At 37.0% G+C, this 19398-nt stretch overlaps 1 protein-coding gene across 10 annotated transcripts in view; it reads left to right on the top strand.

Annotated features, from left to right (window-relative positions):
- The window catches only part of TFDP1 (transcription factor Dp-1), a 44270-nt gene extending 26199 nt beyond the window's left edge, over positions 1–18071 (top strand). For 6 of the 10 annotated variants that reach the window (XM_030473958.1, XM_030473901.1, XM_030473891.1 and 3 more), the window contains 9 exons: positions 369–475; positions 4700–4821; positions 6111–6276; positions 6471–6617; positions 9315–9383; positions 10663–10814; positions 11972–12138; positions 12735–12816; positions 16905–18071. In XM_030473958.1, the coding sequence (XP_030329818.1) occupies positions 369–475; positions 4700–4821; positions 6111–6276; positions 6471–6617; positions 9315–9383; positions 10663–10814; positions 11972–12138; positions 12735–12816; positions 16905–17052 (1160 nt within the window). In that variant the 3' untranslated portion in view covers positions 17053–18071. The remainder of the gene's footprint in view (positions 1–368; positions 476–4699; positions 4822–6110; positions 6277–6470; positions 6618–9314; positions 9384–10662; positions 10815–11971; positions 12139–12734; positions 12817–16904) is intronic. The other 4 variants (XM_030473976.1, XM_030473966.1, XM_030473911.1 and 1 more) reach the window with 2 other exon arrangements.
- Positions 18072–19398: the final 1327 nt, after the last annotated feature.

The following is a 19398-nucleotide window of genomic DNA, read 5'->3' as shown; positions in this document are numbered from 1 at the left end:
GCATGTTTTTCAGGTGGTGCGGGAAAAGATTTCAATTGCCACAAAGTATAGGGCTGGAAGAGGAGACAATTATGGTTTCTGTCAGATGCCCATTGCCTCTACTACTCTGCTTTGAGAGACAAATTGGGATACAAGAAATTAAAACATGTTCATACTAGGCTACTGACCTGTAAGGTTACATAGGAGAAAGTTTGAGAGAACATACTTTATTTCTTCTTTTGCTTCAAATGTGTGAATGTTACATTTATATTGACTCTCTATGCAGTTTAGAGCTAGTTTCTGTTAAAATGCATTGGTAGTATAGATGAAACTGGAATTGCTAAAATGATACAATGTGGCTGACCTGAAGCTATCTACTTGTATTTTAGGGGTTGTTTCTCTATTGGCTGTTCATCCTTCTACAGTAAATACGCTTGGAAAACAGCTCCTGCCAAAAACATTCGGACAGTCTAATGTCAACATTGCACAACAAGTGGTAAGGAGACACTGTGGGGTTTTCTTATTGCTTTTACTGTTGCTTACACATACTGTAGGTCTGACCTGTAGCTTGGTAGTTGGTACCACTTGTCATGGGCAGACAGTCTAAGCTTGTTTCTGATTTTAATAGACTTATGTTAAAACAAATGTTCTTTTGCATGAAGAAATGCAAAGATGACTCTCAAAGCAGCATGCACATACCTGAATATTCAGGTGGCTTTATCTTTTGCTAGTCTTGCCACTTAAAATCAGTTGGTCACTCAGACTCTGCTTGGAAATCTGGCGTAGGGAAATGTAAGTAAAGTCCACCAGCACACGCTTATTGAGCTTGAATTTTGGTGGAATGAAATTGAAAACAGAGCTGCTTTTCTTAGTGCTTAATTTAGATACCCTTTTGCTTAAATACCTAAGGTGAGCTTTGAGTGAGGAACATGAAATTAAGAGTTTTCAAAGAACTAATAAAGCAATAAATAATACAAAGATTATGAGAAGTAAATTATAGTGATGAAAATTTAGTGATCTGAAAAGAATTGATCTCAGTTCATCTTCTGGAAGGCAACTGTAACATGTAAACATCTGAAATGGAATTTCTTATATTGGGGGTTCTTGATAGGAAAGCCGTTTCGCATCTGCCTTTCCCAACTCTAAGCTCTGAGGAGTGTTTTATAATTGAGGCTGCCTGAATCTATAAACTGCCACTTCAGCGCTACAGATGTAGTGCAAATCATTCACTGCACTGTATTTCCAGCAGTGGGGGTGAATTAACTACTTTCAGCAGCCACTTGGAAGTGTAGCGAAATGAGTTTAACTGAATGAAATTGTTCCTTCAGTAGGAGGTCTTTTATCAGTAAATTTCCAAATGAGGAAATTCAGAGTAGGTAGGCATTCTTTTAAGTTAAAATCAGTAACCAGCAGTAGGAAAAGAGTATTTTAACTAGAGGTCATAGGCCACAATGACACAGAGGGGGCCCCTTCTGGGCATTATTGTGAGACTGTGTGCACACTTGAGTTTAATGTTGTAAATGAAATGTTCTTTCTAGTAACTGAGAAAATACTTTCTTAAAGTACCAAAACAAGGGGATAACAATGAAATTACAAATCATCTGATGCTTTTTTGAACTTCGAACAATGAGTAAATTAATTTTTACAACAATGTTGATATATCTATAAAATAAATTCTTATGTCTTCCGTCAAGTTTAAACTGACAAATCCTCATCTGTGTTCTGTTATTCTGTGATTCTGTGGTATTATCTGTGATTAATTTTACATGTGCTGTTACTAAAAAAAGATGTGATTCTAAAATAACAATAATAAAATAAAATACTCTTAATGGTGGTTTTTTTTTAGTATGATTACTGTGGGAAATTTACATTTGGCAATCATATTTTTCAGCACTTCCTTACTCAAAACATATTAGCGTTAAATTTTTTGTGAAAGGAGGGGCCCATATCAGCATATTTGTATTGGCTGTTACCAGTACAAAATTAGATGCTCAGTTGTATGTCATTAAAGAAGAGATGGAGGTTTTGGCTTGTGTATACATAGAGAAAAATTTTGGGTAAATTTCTGTTGACTTTACAGTCCTTAAGGGGATAGCCAGAAGTATAAAAAAAATTTGCCTTTAGAACCCTGAAAACAAAGGAGTTGAATTTTCCGTCAATGTTGAAAACGTTCTTGGGAAGGAGAGTTGAGGAGTTGGCTTGTGACCCTGCTCAACTTTCTAACCTTTGAGTGGTAAACCCACATTTTTAATACTCAAGTACTTCATTTTCTGAACCTGTGTTCTTTGTTCAGGTAGTCTGATTTCTTTTTCTTAATACTGTCCCCATGTAAGTTTTTCTGTTAAGTACAGTGAAGTGGAGTGTAAGGGCTGTCTTGCTGCCTTCTCTGTTGTCCTGAACTTGTTTGTTATTGAGGAGCTAAACTGTAATCTTGTTCTCTTTTGAAATCGGGAAACTGAAGAGAAACCAGAAGCCCTTCTTTTTCTACACCACCCACCCACCCCCCCCATATTCTCTAAAACCATCCTTTCTAATTCTGTCTACAAGCTTTAATTTTAGGATGTTCCCAGTGACTCTTTTTGTTCATGCTCTTTTCATTCAAAGTCATTGTTGCTTATGAACTTGAGAGTAAAAGTTAGAGGCATCAACTTTTCTATTAAGAAGCCAATAATACTAGGTAATTCCTTAGAAGATTGTGAAACTCCAGACTGTAGGGTCTTCCTTAATAGTGATACATTAAAGCCTATAATTCTGGCTGGTTTGCAGACTTTTGTGTGTTAGAATGTGGAGCAGGTTTTGAATGTATTAAACAGAGTTCACTTTTCCACTCAAGAAATGAGCCTGTGAATTTGTACCTGCTTCCATTTATTCCTTTGTACTGTTGAACACTTCAAAACACTATAGAGTGCAGTACATGTCCAGGGTTTGCTGCTGCCAAATGGTTTATTTTCTTCCCTCCCCTGGCTTTCACGTTAACTGCAGTCATACAAATTCTAGACATGGCACCAAGGTGATGGTGGAGCTGCTTGTGGAGTTAAGAAGCTAGGGAATAGAGTGAGACCCTCTAATTTTAGCCGCTGCAAGCAAGATGTTAATCATCTCTTCTAGTCCTCTGTAACTACATCCTAGGGAATAAAAACTGGCTAACAGCTTTCCTCTATTCTCTCTATTGTCTGTGTTACTTGAATAGCACACGGGTGGTTTTCACAGTCTTTTGAGACGTGGTGAACCAGACCAGTAAGCAGCAGAACTGACAGAATTTTTTTCACGGAAAGAAAATGAGCTGGTTCACGTGTCCTGTGCCTGTTTGGCATTCCCCACCCTCATTCTGTTTCCCATAATCAGAAGTTTCAGTTATGAAAAGTAGTAGAGGAGATTAGTTGACTTACCAAAAGAATTAGAAACATTTTAAGTGTGGAAAAAAGGTACTGGAAAGAGGAGGAAGACCTGAGATTTTCCAGCTGTCAGAAGAAGGTGTAGTGAACTTGTATGCTAACTACTCAGGTGGCATTATATAAAGAAACAGTAGTATGGGAAAAACCACAGGCAGCTGAAATTGGAAGCATCTAATAGTCACTAGACTGCTTTTTGCATTCTGCGTTTAAAGGTTATTCAAATGTGGTTCATTTTAACTTTAATGCATAAAATGTTTCATTTTGGGTTTTCAGGTTTTCTGTTTTACTGTTTGAGGCTAAGGTATTGAAGATAGCCTGAGAAAGACATTTTTGTTGGTGAGGCAGAATGTGGCTGCAGGAGAACATAGCGAGCTTGTGGGTGATTATGAGTTCAGGTTCATTTGATGTTTGTTTCACATGGTGCCAGGGATGCAACATACTGTTTCCACTGGGAGGCAAACGTACCCCCCAAAAGTTGTCATATCTTTCTACAAAACAGAAATCTGTACAGTATCATTTTGTTTTCCTAAAAACATGTTTTCTAGAAAGTTACATTTGTAACATTTCAGAGATAGAAAACATCATCTGCAAAAGTGAGAGTTCTGCTTCAGCGAGTTTCAGTTAAGGAGAGCATGGCTCCATGTGCGAATGTATGTATTTGTGATCAGACTAGCACATCTCCAGGACTCTTTACCTGTAAGCTGGAAGACTGCGATCAGCTGAGCGTGTTCTCATAACGTGTTCAGGATGGAATTGTTCTGCCTGAATTGGTCTCATTCACTGTAGTGATAAAGAAAGTTGGCCCTTATTCTTCCTCACCTCTTTAACATTTTGGTTCTGACTCTGTAGTGATAAGACACTTGACTGCGGGAGAGAATTTGGCCTTTCTGGCGGCATCTCTGCATTTTCTCTCTGCTTTTACTGTTTTTCAGATCTTGCTTCCTATATTTACTGCAACTTCTTTATACATAGTCTGGTAGGATTTGGGTTTTTTCACTCTTCCTTTATCCCTTTTTCTATTGGGGGAGAGGGCGTCTGTGTGTTGATGTTGTCAAAGTTAGTGTTGAATAGCATGAAGAAATCCAGCAAGCATGAAAAACTCATTTAAGAAGGATAAAACATAACTGCTTATTACTTAGGGAGTGCCCTAACTGTATAATCTGTAGTCTGAAGGGGTTTGTGCTGATTTGTGTAAATTCAATGAATCCAATAGAAATAGGTAGAAGAATAGTAGTGTTTGCGTAGTACATCATTTGAATCATGCAGCATATGAATATCTTGGAATACTTTTGGTAATCTTCCAAATTATTTTGTCTTTACTGTAGGTTATTGGTACACCTCAGAGACCTTCAGCGCCAAATACTATCCTGGTAGGAAGTCCACATACACCTAACACACATTTTGTATCACAGAACCAGACTGGCGATTCTTCACCATGGTCTGCTGGGTGAGCAAAATAAAAGTTACAAAGAATTAATACATTATTTGGAACTTTTGTTCTAAAGGTTAGCTGTGGCAGTGTACGTACTTCTCAGGCAAGCAGTGTGAGAGAGATGGTGTGTTCACCATTCCATCCAGAGCACTTCAACATTAAAGTATATTGTATTAAGTGAAGAATAGTTGCACAAGCATGAATATTCCCTCATTTGTTATAAGAGAAATCATAATATTTTCTGTAAACACTGACAGATATTCTCACATCACTTACATTTAGAGGATTTTGCTCCTAAAAGGACACATGAATTCATCTGACTTGATTAAGTTTTTAATTTGGCATTACTATTTTGCTGGTTTGTTAAAAAAAAATACAGTGCCTTTCAGATTGAACAAGTATATCGTGAACTATCATTTGAAATAAGAAAGTAGTCCTTATTGGGGAAAAAGTATTAGATAAAATGAATGCATTCTTTTGGTGTCTTTTCTCATGCAAGCTTGTTTTTAAGGGTCCCTTGTGAAGTGTAGTTTTTTTAAGACTAAATTTATCACCAGTGTCTTGTTATACATAAACAGATTTCTACTTTGGAATTGTACAGTGAAATGAGATGTAGAGAATTGAGAGAGGTTCCATTGCTGATACTGATTTTGTTGATACTTACACTTTTCCTCCAGTTACAAGGAACTTCTTGTTGATATTTACAATTTTCCTGAAGTTACAGAAAACTTTTATAGTTACTATATTTTGTGACTGAAGTTTTCATAGCAACTTCATATACTGTATAACTTCAGATCTGTATTTTGGTAATCTTGTAATGTTTAGTGAGTTCAGCCAGTATCAGACCTTGTCTGTTCAGTCAGTATCAGACTTATGCAGAAAATGTTCAGTCGATCTAATTTTTTTGTGTTCAACCTAGATGGGCTATTTAAAATTATCTCCTGTAATTCACCTTTCATATTTTAGTATTTATCCCTCTTCCTTCTTTTTCTTGATTGGAAGATTAAAAGGGTTTTTTTATTGACTCCTTCAAGGAATATCCCTGTAGTTAAATTATCTGCTACTGGTGCTAGTGGAGTTGCCAAAAGAATGAATTTGTACTGTCTTTCAGCAGCAAGACACTAGAATTGTTATTTTTTGTAAACTGTAGGGGAAATCATAGGAAAAAATGTTGGGAAGGGGTAAAAGCAGAACAAAAGGGAAAGCTTGGTTTTATACAGCAGTGTGCCTGTATTTGAAAAAGAGACATTAAGTATTCCAAAGTTCAAATCATCTTAAAATATATATGTTATACATATATTTAGGAAGCGGAACAAAAAAGGAGAGAAGAATGGCAAGGGTTTACGTCATTTCTCTATGAAGGTTTGTGAGAAGGTACAAAGAAAAGGAACCACCTCATACAATGAGGTGGCAGACGAGTTGGTTGCAGAATTCAGTACCACTGATAATCACATTTCACCAAATGAATCAGTAAGTATATGGGAGGTCAATTACATGTGAACTGAATGGGGGAAGAGAAATTTCTTTTTGAGACTTTTGTATTTCTTTTTCTACTGCTAAATTAAGCAGTTCAGACATTACCCAAGTTTACCTATTTACTGTGATATATTTATTTTGAAATATTTTTGGCACAAGTATGTTTGATTAATGCACTATGTCTATAGCAGGCTTATGACCAGAAGAATATTAGACGACGTGTCTATGATGCCTTAAATGTCCTTATGGCCATGAACATTATCTCTAAGGAGAAGAAGGAAATCAAATGGATTGGTCTACCTACTAACTCGGCTCAGGAATGTCAGAATTTAGAGGTATACGTATTAGGAAGTTTGCAGTGGCTTTGTGTCTGAGTAAATGTTTACATCCTTAATTTGTTCTGATACAACAGAACATATTCTTGCTATGTCCTGAAATAGCAGGGTACAATAGTATGGTCCCTTTTGATTCTCTTGTTTGTATTTACAGAATACAAATTTAAACTTCCAGATTGCTTAAATGTTTTTAGTTGTTTTATGGGTTTTTTTAAATCTTCTATGTCAGAAATACACTCTGTCATAGCTTTTAGAGTATATGTGAAGTAGAAGTTAATCAAACTGAAAGATTAATGTGTATTTCCAACATTGCAGTAGTGGTGCTCAAGAGTTATGAAGATTGTTTACTCCAGATGCCAGACAAATAACACATCTGTGATGACAGATGTTGTATGTAGTTCACTATATATATGTGCATTGCTGCTCCTTTATTGCTGCAGGTCTTATGTATTTATGACATTTGTCTTACATGAACATGTCAGACTTTTTTACTGCTTGTTTTGGGCAAGAAGTAAAATGTTTTATACTGAAAGGCATAAGTTCTGGCAGGATTTTGGTTTTTGGTTTATTGGGTTGTTTTTTTTTGAAGTATCCTGAGATTTGCAGGGTAATAAAGTTCCTGAGGTTTACTGCAGTCAGTTCACTTCATGAGAATAGAATGAGACTTTGTATTGGTTCTTAACAAGTGTAAATTCTTTTCAGCAGGACTAAAAAATTAGTGTAGAAGCTGACAAATTAAAAAAAAAAAAAACCCCAAAAACCCAAGCCAAATAAAAAATGTTTTGAAATCTATCTACAAAGGGCTAATCTTTGGAGATTTTTGTTTGATACCGATAACTGATTTTTTGTTAGTACTCTAATTGCTATCTAAATGAAGAAAATACAGGGTACCTAATCAATCTGAGTTTTATTTAAATATTTATCATCCCAAATGAAAATTATTAGTTGAGGGAGTGATAATTGGGACATAAATAGTAGGGTGAGTATGGAAGGTGAAGTGGTTTGATGACAATGCTGTGTGCTGAGTGGGTAACCAAGTAGCTACAAGGATTTTAAAAGTAGATCTCTTTGGATCTGTTTCACAAAGTCCGGCATTGCCAGTAATGTTGGAGAAAAAAAAAAAAAAGCAGCATTGCTTATTCAGCTGGGTTTCATGTCCTGGTTGATAATGTCCTAAGGAAGAGTAGGATAGTATTAGTACTGAAGTGAAAAAACAGCTTGAAATATAATAATGCACAGTGAAGGTTCATGCGTTTAAGATGGGAGCAATGGTAACTTTTAATATCAAAATGAGAATTTGTTAATTGGATGTCACAAGAGGAGGAAAGAGTTCTGTTAACTGTTGAATAATTGAACCACAAATGTAATATAGCCTTGAAAATACCAAAAAATCCTAAGATGTGTTGAGCTTATTTGAGGAAATATAACATGGGGGATTTTTTTGCTGTTTTTTCAACTGTGTGCACTTCTGTTTTTTTTTTTTTTTTCCAGTGAAAACAAACAGAAAACTGCATCCATGTGAATTTTTAACTCCAGTAATTTTCTTGTTTGGGTTGTTTTTGGGGTTTTTTTTATATTTTATATTTTAAGGGCCTAAGAACAAAAGTTGACGTTTAGGCCAGCAGTCTGTCTATCCACTGTCTTACCTGAAGGTAGCAGTTACCTAGGAAGGAGTCTTAAGATTAGAGAAAGTATTTAGTGATGTTGTCTCCTGTGACTTGTGGTTCAGGCATTACCTGAGGCAGATCTAATATCCTTCTGTGTAACAGCCCTCAATTAATTTTTCTTCGTTTTTACTTTGTACGAGGTTTGCTTTTACTATTGAGTCATTTGTGGCAGTGAGTTTCAGGTGCATTAGAATCTTCTTAGTCCCTGGCCTAAGTCCCTAAGCAGCAGTCCCTGGCTGCTGGGGTGTACTGAGCTGAATGTTTTTCTAGATGCTGTAATTTGAGATCTCTGTTGAATGTCATTTTATTTCTAAAATATGCGTGGATGGGATTATGTTTTCTAACACATACACATTACCAAAAATAATTTTGATGATGTAATCACTTAATGCTACAAGACACTTTCAAGAGTGCTCTATGACGAGCTCTCTTATTATGCCAGATGACCCAGCATTGTCAGCAGATGCTGTCACCTTGCTATTCATCCCTTTATTCTGATCCATGGTAATTTGAATAACAGTCTGTAAATTAAGTCCTTGGAATCTGCTGGTGAGCTTCCTACACTGAGAAAGCTGTTTATTTCCTACCATTTTGTCTCCTATCTTTTGTGGTATTACTTAGTATATATTTAATACTGTGAAGACTTAACCTCGGGCTCCATAGCAACGTCATTTCTTTTAAGCATCTTCTATGGATCTTCTCCAGTATCAGTAGACTACATGAAGAGGCTCTTTGCCTCCTTGAATCTGGTTATTTTTCTGAGGCATAACTTCTGTTTGCAAAGATGTTTTTACCCTCTTCCAGATACGTTGTACTTTATTCCCCAGTGTTCCAGTTCTGCTCTTTGTTGCAGTAGTACTGATGTGAGTCTCGATAGTTAGGTCTCTGAAATATCTGTAGAACATTAATGATTGACATCATATGCCCCACCTCCAGTTCTCTGGTTTGAGATGATTTTTAAGGGGAGAAAATGTTGATGTAAAATGTTACTTAAAACCAACAAACCAACCAAACCTTTTTCTGTCTTAAGGTGGAGAAACAGAGAAGACTTGAAAGAATAAAGCAAAAACAGTCTCAACTACAAGAACTCATTCTACAGGTACAGTCAAGGTACTCTTGTCTATAGGGCAAGGTAACTTATCTGTATGCATGTTGTTTTATCCCAGTGAGGGATGGGAAACTTCTAAGAGGTGAATTTCAGGATAAGGCATATGAAGTTTTAATTTTGCACTGTAGTTTAGCTGGGACTGTGCTGTTGGCCAGTTGTTGCTATTGGCCAGACAGTTGTTATTGGGGAAGCCAGCAACTTTCCATGAGTTACGATAAATTATTTTGCAGTTTAAAGTATGTTCAAACAGGATTTATGCTGACAGGAGCTGTAATTCATACTCTACTCTCTGAATTTTCCAGTTCAGTTCCTGGATCTAGAATGTTTTTCTGTGCTACAGTCCATAGGTAAAATTAGATGACTGTAGAGGCCATGTCTCATAATTCTCTGTGTCTTACGTTTCTGGGACACGATTGCTTGTGCTGTGTGAGTAGCTTCACCGCTGTAAAACAGTTGCGGAGCTCCTTCCCCCGGTACACTATGTGATAGGAATGAGAATCTCAAAGAGAGTATGCAGAAAGAAAGTAGAGACAGCTGTGGGACAGCAATCTCAACAGCTGTCTGGTTTTTATCAGCCTCTGTGATGGCGTTGGATTTTGTTTTTAATTTGTGTTTATTTCATTTGATCCTATGACTAGAAAAATACTTCTTCTTAGTTTGGTGCCTTACTATAAGATACATAACTTGAGTCTCAATGATTGAGTTTTTAGTTCCTACAATTGCCAGTCTTTAAAATATGAATATTCCATTCTGAAAAGCAGTTTTGTTAAGATCTGAGAGTAAAGTCACTAATCTTAGCTGAGTAATTTGGAAACCTAATGTCAGACATTCAAATTCCTAATGTTAACTGGCTCCCAGCATGTAATTTCAGGAAAAATACAGTATTAATCACTTGACTGTTCTTGTGGAGTGCAGTAGCCAACAGGGAATGGTGAACAGAGTGAAGTAGGATGCTATATGAAAATTCTTTTTCCTAGTCACTGTTATTTCTTCATTTTGTCAAGGATCCGTCCAAGAAACTGTCCTAATGTAGTTAATAGAATATGCATTTTTGTTTTCAGTTAAGTTTTACTGTGTTGTATTTTTCAATACTCTCATTTGTCTCTCTTCCCGCATTTTAACATGCAGGAATATGGTGGTCACTCTGTCCTTTTCTGCATTTACTTGCTGCAACTATTTCTGCAACTTGCTGGTATTCTTTTGGGGATTTTGTTGTTAACAGGATCTTAAAGGTTTAATTCACACTTTTTGTATCACTTGTTTTTTCTAGCAAATTGCCTTCAAGAACCTCGTTCAGCGAAACCGTCAAGCAGAACAACAGGCAAATCGACCGCCACCTTCCAATTCTGTCATCCATTTGCCATTTATCATTGTGAACACCAGCAAGAAGACAGTGATTGACTGCAGTATTTCAAATGACAAGTGAGTTAACAAAGTTTCATCCCAGGCTTTCGGTATAGCTATGAGTTTTATGTCCATGCTGAAGTGTTCATCTAGACTTGTTAAAGATGAAATACAAATAAATTTACTTGTGCCTTTTTTAGATCGAGAACATGCAATTTCAGACAGAGTTTTTTAGAGCTTTATAATAAATAGCATAATTGCATTCATAGAATCATAGCATAGGATTGGAAAGGACCTTAAGATCATCTAGTTCCAACGCCCCTGCCATGGGCCAGGACGTCTCACACTAGACCATGTTGCCCAAGGTTCTGTCCAGCCTGGCCTTGAACACCGCCAGGGATGGAGCATTCACAACTTCCGTGGGCAGCCCATTCCAGTGCCTCACCACCCTCACTGTAAAGAACTTCTTCCTTATACCCAGTCTGAACTTCTGCTGTTTTAGTTTGAACCCATTACTCCTTGTCCTGTCGCTACGGTCCCTGATGAAGGGTCCCTCTCTGGCATCCTTGTAGGCCCCCTTCAGATACTGGAAGGCTGCTATGAGGTCTTCATGCAGCATTCTCTTCTCTAGGCTGAACAGCCCCAACTTTCTTAGGCTGTCTTCATATTTAATAAGTTTTTAAAGACATACTATGGATAGATGTTAGAAGCAAAATAAGGCAGCTGTGCTAAAGTTTTATATCATACATACACCAGGGAGTGTTTTCCTCTGACTTCAACACAATGAAATGCAGCTAGCAGGATTGAAAATAGATTTTGCTTTCAGAACTGCTGTCCTCTGCTTTTGGTTCGAAAAGCTAGCTTTTTCATCTGCTAAATAAAAGCTGAATGTGGCAGCGTATCCTCCTTGCACTATTAGCTTACTAGAAAACCATAAAGACAGGAAAAAAAAAAACCCAAGTCCCATTTCTCTTCCTACTGTGTAAAGAAAAAAATATCAGGCATGCAAAATGTTTAGTTAAAGCTCTGTATCTGTTAAACCTGTTAAAGAGTTATATAGTGTATATAATGACTGTTCTAGTTGCTTGTTGCCAAATACGTATATCTTGAAGAATTTGATTGCTTAATGTGATGTATCACTAACACTGTGTTGAGCTTTTGAAATGCTGCAATTCCTGAACCTAGAAAGATACTTAAAGTCATTGAAGCTAATTGAGATATTTTTTCCTCTCCAGATTTGAATATCTATTTAATTTTGACAATACTTTTGAAATTCATGATGATATAGAAGTACTAAAACGAATGGGAATGGCTTGTGGGTTAGAATCTGGAAGCTGTTCAGCAGAGGACCTAAAAATTGCAAGGAGTTTGGTTCCTAAAGCTCTGGAACCATATGTGACAGGTCAGTTAATCCAAGAAGAGTTGTTTTATTAATATGGGACTGAAGTTAAAAACGAATGTGAAAGTATCTGAGATCGGTTAATTTAATTTCCACTGGTTTGTGATGAAGATTTTTAAGAAGTTCTGAAATAAATAAACTTTTTAGCATACCTTAGGAAACAAATAACAAATTCATAGAGAATGGGCTGTTGCTCTTCACAGAACCATGTTTTGCATTGTACCACACAAGTAGATCTTTGCGGTGTGTAATTCATTTAAGAGAACATTTATAGTTGATTCACCTGCAAAGGCAAATGGTAGTAAGTGTGAACATGGTCATGGCTTCATTTTATATTACTTTATTGTTTTCATTATACAAGCAATACTGATGGCATCTGACTCGCTCACTTCAAAATGAAATTTTTTTTTAAGGTAGTTTGAAATTTTGCTTTTTCACTAGCTCCTTGTTTTTTAATTATGCTATTTTGGATATAGTACATGAATATGTTTTGTTCGTTTGATTGCAAGTCTCCTTTTTGGACTTTAAAAGGATGAAGCATTTGCGTGAATTACATGAGTTTTGAAGTATTCTTGAAATACGTATCGTTCATTTTACAGAAATGGCTCAGGGATCAATCAGCAGTGTATATGTCACATCTTCATCAGGTTCTGCATCAAATGGCACAAGATTTTCAGCCAGGTGAGATGAAATTATCAATTAATTTTCAAAATCTGTGATCATAAAATATGCTTAAGTAGAGGTTAAATACTTGATGAAACAAGTTCTGTTTTGATTAAATGTGGTGTGGGTATGTGTTTAAGTTTATTCTCGGACATCACTTTTACTTGAGTAGTAGGAGGTCTTACATCTTGAATGTATTATTTTTGTTTAGTTTGAATTTGTGACAAGAAAATAGGTACTTCCCTAAAGATATAATCTGGGCAAGATTCTCCATTGGTCATTAGTGTCTAACTTAAAAAAAGGTTCTTGGGTTTTAAACAGTTTCAGAAGCTGGTAGAGTGATAAACTGCAACTTGTGTTTAGCTTTGTGTGGCTGTATGTAATTTCTGAACTTGAATATTATTTTTCTCTTTATATAAGACACTTTTCTTTGGGTAATCACTACCGAATAGATTCTTGGTGTTGCATTTATCAACAAGTTGTCATTGTTGATAAACAAGCTCTACTAAGTTGTAAAATGAGCTAAACATCATGTTTTTTCTTTAGTATATCCAAGTAAACCTACCCTCTGTCTGTCTGAAACTGTTTCTCCTTGTCTGTCAACTGCATGTGCTGGTAAAGCAGCATTCTCAATATAAGCTCCCTTTAGTACTGGAAGGCTCCTATAGGATCTCCCTGGAGCTTTCTCTTCTCCAGTCTAAACGAGCCCAGCTCTCTCAGCCTGTCTCCATAGGAGAGGTGTTGCAACTCTCTGATCATCTTCATGTCCCTTTTGTAGACCTGCTCCACCAAGACAATGTCTGTCTTGTGTTGGAGGCCCCAGAGCTGGATGCAATACTCATGAGAGTGGAGTAGAGGGGGAGAATCACCTCCCTGAACTTGCTGACCATGCTCCTTTTGATGCAGCCCAGGATACAGTTGGCTTTCTGGGCTACAAGAGCACCTTGGCAGGTTATGTCCAGTTTTTCATCCACCAATATCTCCCAAGTCCTTCTCCACAGGGCTGCTCTCAATCCATTTATCCCCCAGTCAGTACTGATACTGGGGACTATCCTGACCGAGGTGCAGGACCTTGCACTTGGCTTTGTTGAACTTCATGTGGGCCCACTCCTTCTTCCCTCAAGTGTGTCAGCAGCACCACTCTGCTTGGTGTCATCTGCAAACTTGGTGAGGGTGTGCTCAATCCCACTGTTAGTCATTAATGAAGATATTAAATAGTGTTGGTGCCAGTATGGACTCCTGAGGGACACTCATCAGTGGTTTCCATTTGGACATGGAGCTGTTGACTGTAACTCTTTGGTCATGGCCATCGAGCCAATTTCTTATCCATCAAACAGTCCATCTGTCAAACTCTTTGATGATATGAGACTCATCTGTCTCACCTCTCCATTTGAGAGGTGAGAATGTTGTGAGGGACTGTATCAAAGGCCTTCCAGAAGCCCAAGTAGATGACTTCTGTAGCTCTTCCCTTGTTCATTGATGCATTTACTCCATCATAGAAGGCCAGTGGATTAGTCAGGCACAATTTGGCCTTGGTGAAGCCATGTTGGCTGTCCGTAATCACCTCTCTGTCTTTTGTATATGTGTCAGCTTAACTTCCAGAAGGACCTGTTCCATGATTTTAGTGGGCACTGAGGTGAGCATGGAAAGGAGAGAGCAAGTTCTAGATTACTTCGGCTCTTTTCACAACAATGACTGTTTTATGTTAGAATCACTGGCAGGCTCTGCCTTGTAAATTATTTGGGAAATTGCTACACCATCAAAATTCTTAAGGAAGTCCTAATTTTTAGGCTATTTAATCCATTCGTATTTAAAGGCAAAAATCCTGTATTGATGGGATTTCTTTTGACAAGGAATACAGCTTTATTCTTGTTCTCTAAAGATAATCTTCTGGCAGCTTTGTCTCTCCCATCTGCCTTCTGTCAGAGTTGGAAGGAGGTCTTTCTAAAGATACAGAATCTGGGTTGATTTAAAAAGATAATACAGTTACATTTCTGAAAGCTTTTTTAAAAAAAAAAAAAAACCCACCTATTTGTAGAAGACAGGTTTACTTGAATGCAAAGAGAAAAAAATAAAAAAACCAAATAACTTGAAACAGTTAAGCTCAGGGATGTGCAAGACTAGCAATGGTGAGGAGCGTGGTTCATGCTCCAGCCCATTCCTGCAGCCCAAAAGTGTGAGGAATTCATCCTGTTTTGTGCTAGGGAACTGAAGCTGAGTGAGAATACTGCCAAAATACCTTTAGAAAAGCAGAACTTACACAATATATAAAATCTTCTGGTCTTACTGCGTTTCCTTCTGTGATAATGTGCATGGTGTTAGTGAAAAAGAGCCCATGCATTTTTAAAACTTTCAAATTTGAATAGGCCACTACTAGCCAGAGTCCAGTAGAAAAACGATGGCTGACTGTGGTTCATTATCTTGGTGAGAAGCACGAGAACTCTTCTAGCTCTGTTTCTTAGAAGGTTGGAAAAGGGGAGTGACAAATTATGTTTAATTATAGTACATATATAAATATTCACAGCAATAGGAAACTACAAGATGTGTAGCTTTTCTGGTACCAAAAATTGCTGCCAGGGCAAATAAAGGCTGTAAACTTCTCTAGCAAGCTCTCAAAGAAAGGCTGCAGAAGACTGAAGGTGTTGCTACCGATGCCTTCCTTCTGGTTTCTTCGTCTTGCTAAGAAGCACAGGTTATGAAGTCTGGTTCCATCTTTATCCAAAAGAGGGGAGACAGGTTTTGGGGTTTGTACTTTCCAAGTTCACAGGAACACAAGAATAATTTCTTTTTCTTTGTTTTTGATGCTGCTTCTGCAGACAGTTATGGAGAATATAAGTTACCTGACCACAGCTAGACAGATATCTTAGTATCTTCCTTCTGAATAAGTGTGCAGAGCAGCAGAAACTCTTGAAAGTGTCTCACTGGACATACGTTTTCCTTGTGAGCTTCTGGGGCAATTTCATTCTGTGTGGTGACAGAACGTTGAATTAGCTCCATACAGCGGTGTGCCTGATTGATTGTGTGCATCAGCTGGATTGAAAAATGACTAGCAAACATATTCTTGAAAGCAGTTTTTAAGTTATGAATGTCTTTCAAATTGAACATACTATTTTTGTGATTTGTAGAAAAACATTGTCAAGAATTTGTGACCACGTTTGACAGAAAAGATTGGCAAAATAGCAAGTAATATTGACGGCAGTAATGTTCTGGTTCTTAAGATAAAATACCTCTGGACACAGTTAACTCATCTAGGAACAAGAGCTTTCAGACCATATCTACAATATGTGTGTGTCTTTTGGTGGAAAAAGAACACATTCAAATAAGAAAGTAGATACTTTCCAAATCTGCTTTCTTATCCAGGAGATAGATTTTCAGTGTAGGTGGATTTTCAGTGTAGATAGATTTCTACAGAGGGAAAAATACAAGATGTCAAAGAAGGTGGTTATTTTTTGCTTGGGGGAGTGTTGGTTTTCGTTCGGGGGGGGTTTGGGTTGTTTGGGGCTGGTGGGGGTTTTTTGTTAGGTTTTTTTTGTTGTTGTACGGTTTTGTTGGTTGTTTTCGGGTTTTTTTTGACTAGGAAAGTATGAGAAGAAAACAATTTCAGGTTAAAAATACAGCACACGTAGCGATGATAGTTTGCCATGTAATAACAAAGAATTAAGGAGGAGCTATTGATACTCAATTTTCCAAGTCTTTTGAGTCAAGATTAGTGCTTCTTAAAGATATGATTGGCTTGTGATACAAGTGGCCAGTGCTACTTAAAAATAGTAAAGGGCTTAGATAGTTCTGTAGCCTTAGCACTAAATGTACTGTAGAAGTAACCTGGAAAGCATACTTCTAAGGAATCTGTGAAAGGATTTAATCTTTATGTTAAACCTAAGGGAAGAAACGCAATAAGAACCATTTCAAAATTACTTAAATTGTTTCTGCTTTTGAGAAATAACTTAGACATGTTAAATACAGTTTATAAAGTAGCAGTGGCAGATTCATTAAAGGAACAGAATAGATGCGCGATTATATTTAAGAGCACAGTAAACTGGGAAAAATCATTAAGCAATGCCAATTGGCCTATTTTTTTTTTTATTATTATTGGTTTTTTCCTTCAGTGACTTTTCCAATGGTGGAGACGGGATGTTGGCTACAAGTTCCAACGGATCTCAGTACAGTGGCTCCAGAGTTGAAACACCAGTTTCTTATGTTGGGGATGACGATGACGACGACGACGATTTTAATGAAAATGATGATGACGACTGATGCCCTTTGCTTGTAGACTATTTTTTTGTTAAAATTCAGCAAGCTTCAGGAATAAATTGTTCTAGGGAGAAGTGTCTCAAATTACTTTGCCCCATCCCTCAAGGAGAATATTGGTAAGCAGTTCTAAGTTTAGAAATTGCACCTCTGATAAGCAAACAAGGATTGTTTTATGTAGGATATTTTTAAATGTGGTGTGGACGTGTGTTTTTGATACCAGTGTGTTAATGCAGAGCCTTTATTTACTCTTGTTTTAGGGGGTTTTGGTTTGTTGGTTGTTTTTTGTTTGTTTTGGGTTTGCCTTTTTTTTTTACTTGAAGGAAAATGGATTTTGCCCCAAATGTTCTTGCGAAGTTTGCTAAAGAAAATGTAGACACATCATTGAGAAATAAAATGCTATCCTTCTGTGGAAAATGAATACACTGAATGGCAATTTATTTGGAGTGTATTTTGATGATGCCACTTTTGGAGGGATAGTGAGCTAATGTAGTAGTGTTTTTTGTTAATCACGCAGTGTCCAAAGAACCAAACAAGAAAGATACGTCCTACTTTTTTACATGTTAAATTCCAGAAATGTTGTTGTGAACTTATTTTCCCTTAAATTATATCTAACATGATGATTCCGTCAAGTTTATATGCTTTTCACTGTATGTTGGGACATATGAATTAACAAAGTTTTTGGCAAATGTTTACTGCCAGTTGGTGCAGCTATATAAAATGTCTTGAAGGTTTGGAATGATTTATTGCTTATGGTAAAATTTGCCTGATTTCTTACAGGCAGACTTTGGAAACTTTTTATTATATAGTTGTTTACATACTTATAAGTCTATCATATAAAGACATGTACTGAAACAAATGTTTGTATTTGTTTCATAAGCATCTTCCTGTAATCTATTATAAAGTTGAAATTAAATATAGAGAATGTTTTAAGTTTTTTAACTCAAAATTTGTCAATCATTTTTAATAGTTCATTTTTATAAAAGGAATTTCAGGGCAGGTGGTAGTCTTTTTGAATTTATTCACAAACAATTAACTGCACAAATACTGTCAGCTGCCTATTCTAAGACAGTAGTCTTTTTATTGAAACACAAATAAACTTTTCTGTAATATTTTATGGAATATAAAGAGACTATAATTGTTTGACTTGTTTAACCTTGGCACTGTTAGTTTTTATTAATAAAACGCGCATGGGCATTTTTAACAAGCTCTGTGGTTTTTCTAATTTTAGGGTTATTTTAGAACATTTCACTTCCTCTCATCACAAGACCTAGAACTAACTGTCTCAGGGTACTGCATCTACACTACAGAGGGCCCAGATTTTGTGCTTTGATACAGGAATTTGTCCTTACAGCTCTTGGTAACTTATGATATCTTTCTCTGTATACTCTCTTCTTTCATGTCTCTCTACTTCAATCATGTCACTACTCAGCGTGACAGGCCAGTCTTAATACTCCAGTCCAGCTTCTCTGTTTAAAATCCCAGACTTACTGTCCTAATTTTCATCCCATGTTCCTCAGTCCTGGCTTTCCATCGTACATTCGCATGTCCTTAAAACAGGTCTTCATCTACTTTCCATATATTTCACCTTCACCTGAACATTTTTTGCTCTGTACTCACCTGAAAGTGCAGCTTACAAATTGGCCCAGTCACTCTGCAGGTGGCCGTCAGTCAAGATTTGTTGCTTCCACAAACTCCAGGGAGTTGCTCAGAGGTAACTTATGGTCTAATAGCTGCACTGTCTGTGATTAGGGATCCTGGATGCACTTAAACCCTGTGGTAAATATGAAGTATGTTACATGTGGTTTTTTTTCTCTGAGGGACTGCGTCTCGACTCGTCTTACCACCCTTCTGTTTTAAGGGGGTGTGGGTGCTTACTACAGAGCAGTTGATACACAGTGAATGCTTTTTAATTGTATCAAACCTTGTAATATGAATGAAACAAGCAAATTACTTAATTTTATGGGCCTGGGAAAACCATTTGGTCGGGGCTAATTGCATGCTTGGCTTCTCACCAAAGATGTCATTCTTTGCAGTGCTAGTGCAAGAAGCAAGGTTCTTGTCACAGTTGAATCAGCTGATTCAAATTATCTTTGCTGTTGAATGGCAGTTTTCTCAGCAGAGTCCAACAATAGTTATCAAGGAACTTTTGACAGGCCATGGGAGTTACTTTTTTCCCTTACATTCTAAATCTCCATTGTATGATCGAAGATTTACCTGCAAAGAGGAGTACAGGGATGCTAGGTAAGAAAAGCTGAAAGCATCTGACAGTTTCCTTTTGGTTTTTATTAGTGGAATAGATCTCAGATGAGACAAGGTCAAGGTGGAGAGTGAAAGTGTGGCAAAACATAC

Source organism: Strigops habroptila, chromosome 2 (assembly GCF_004027225.2).
Source record: "Strigops habroptila isolate Jane chromosome 2, bStrHab1.2.pri, whole genome shotgun sequence".
Taxonomy (NCBI): Eukaryota; Metazoa; Chordata; class Aves; order Psittaciformes; family Psittacidae; genus Strigops; species Strigops habroptila.
The sequence above is the reverse complement of the archived record's forward strand: the minus strand, read 5'-3'. Positions and strand labels throughout refer to the sequence as shown.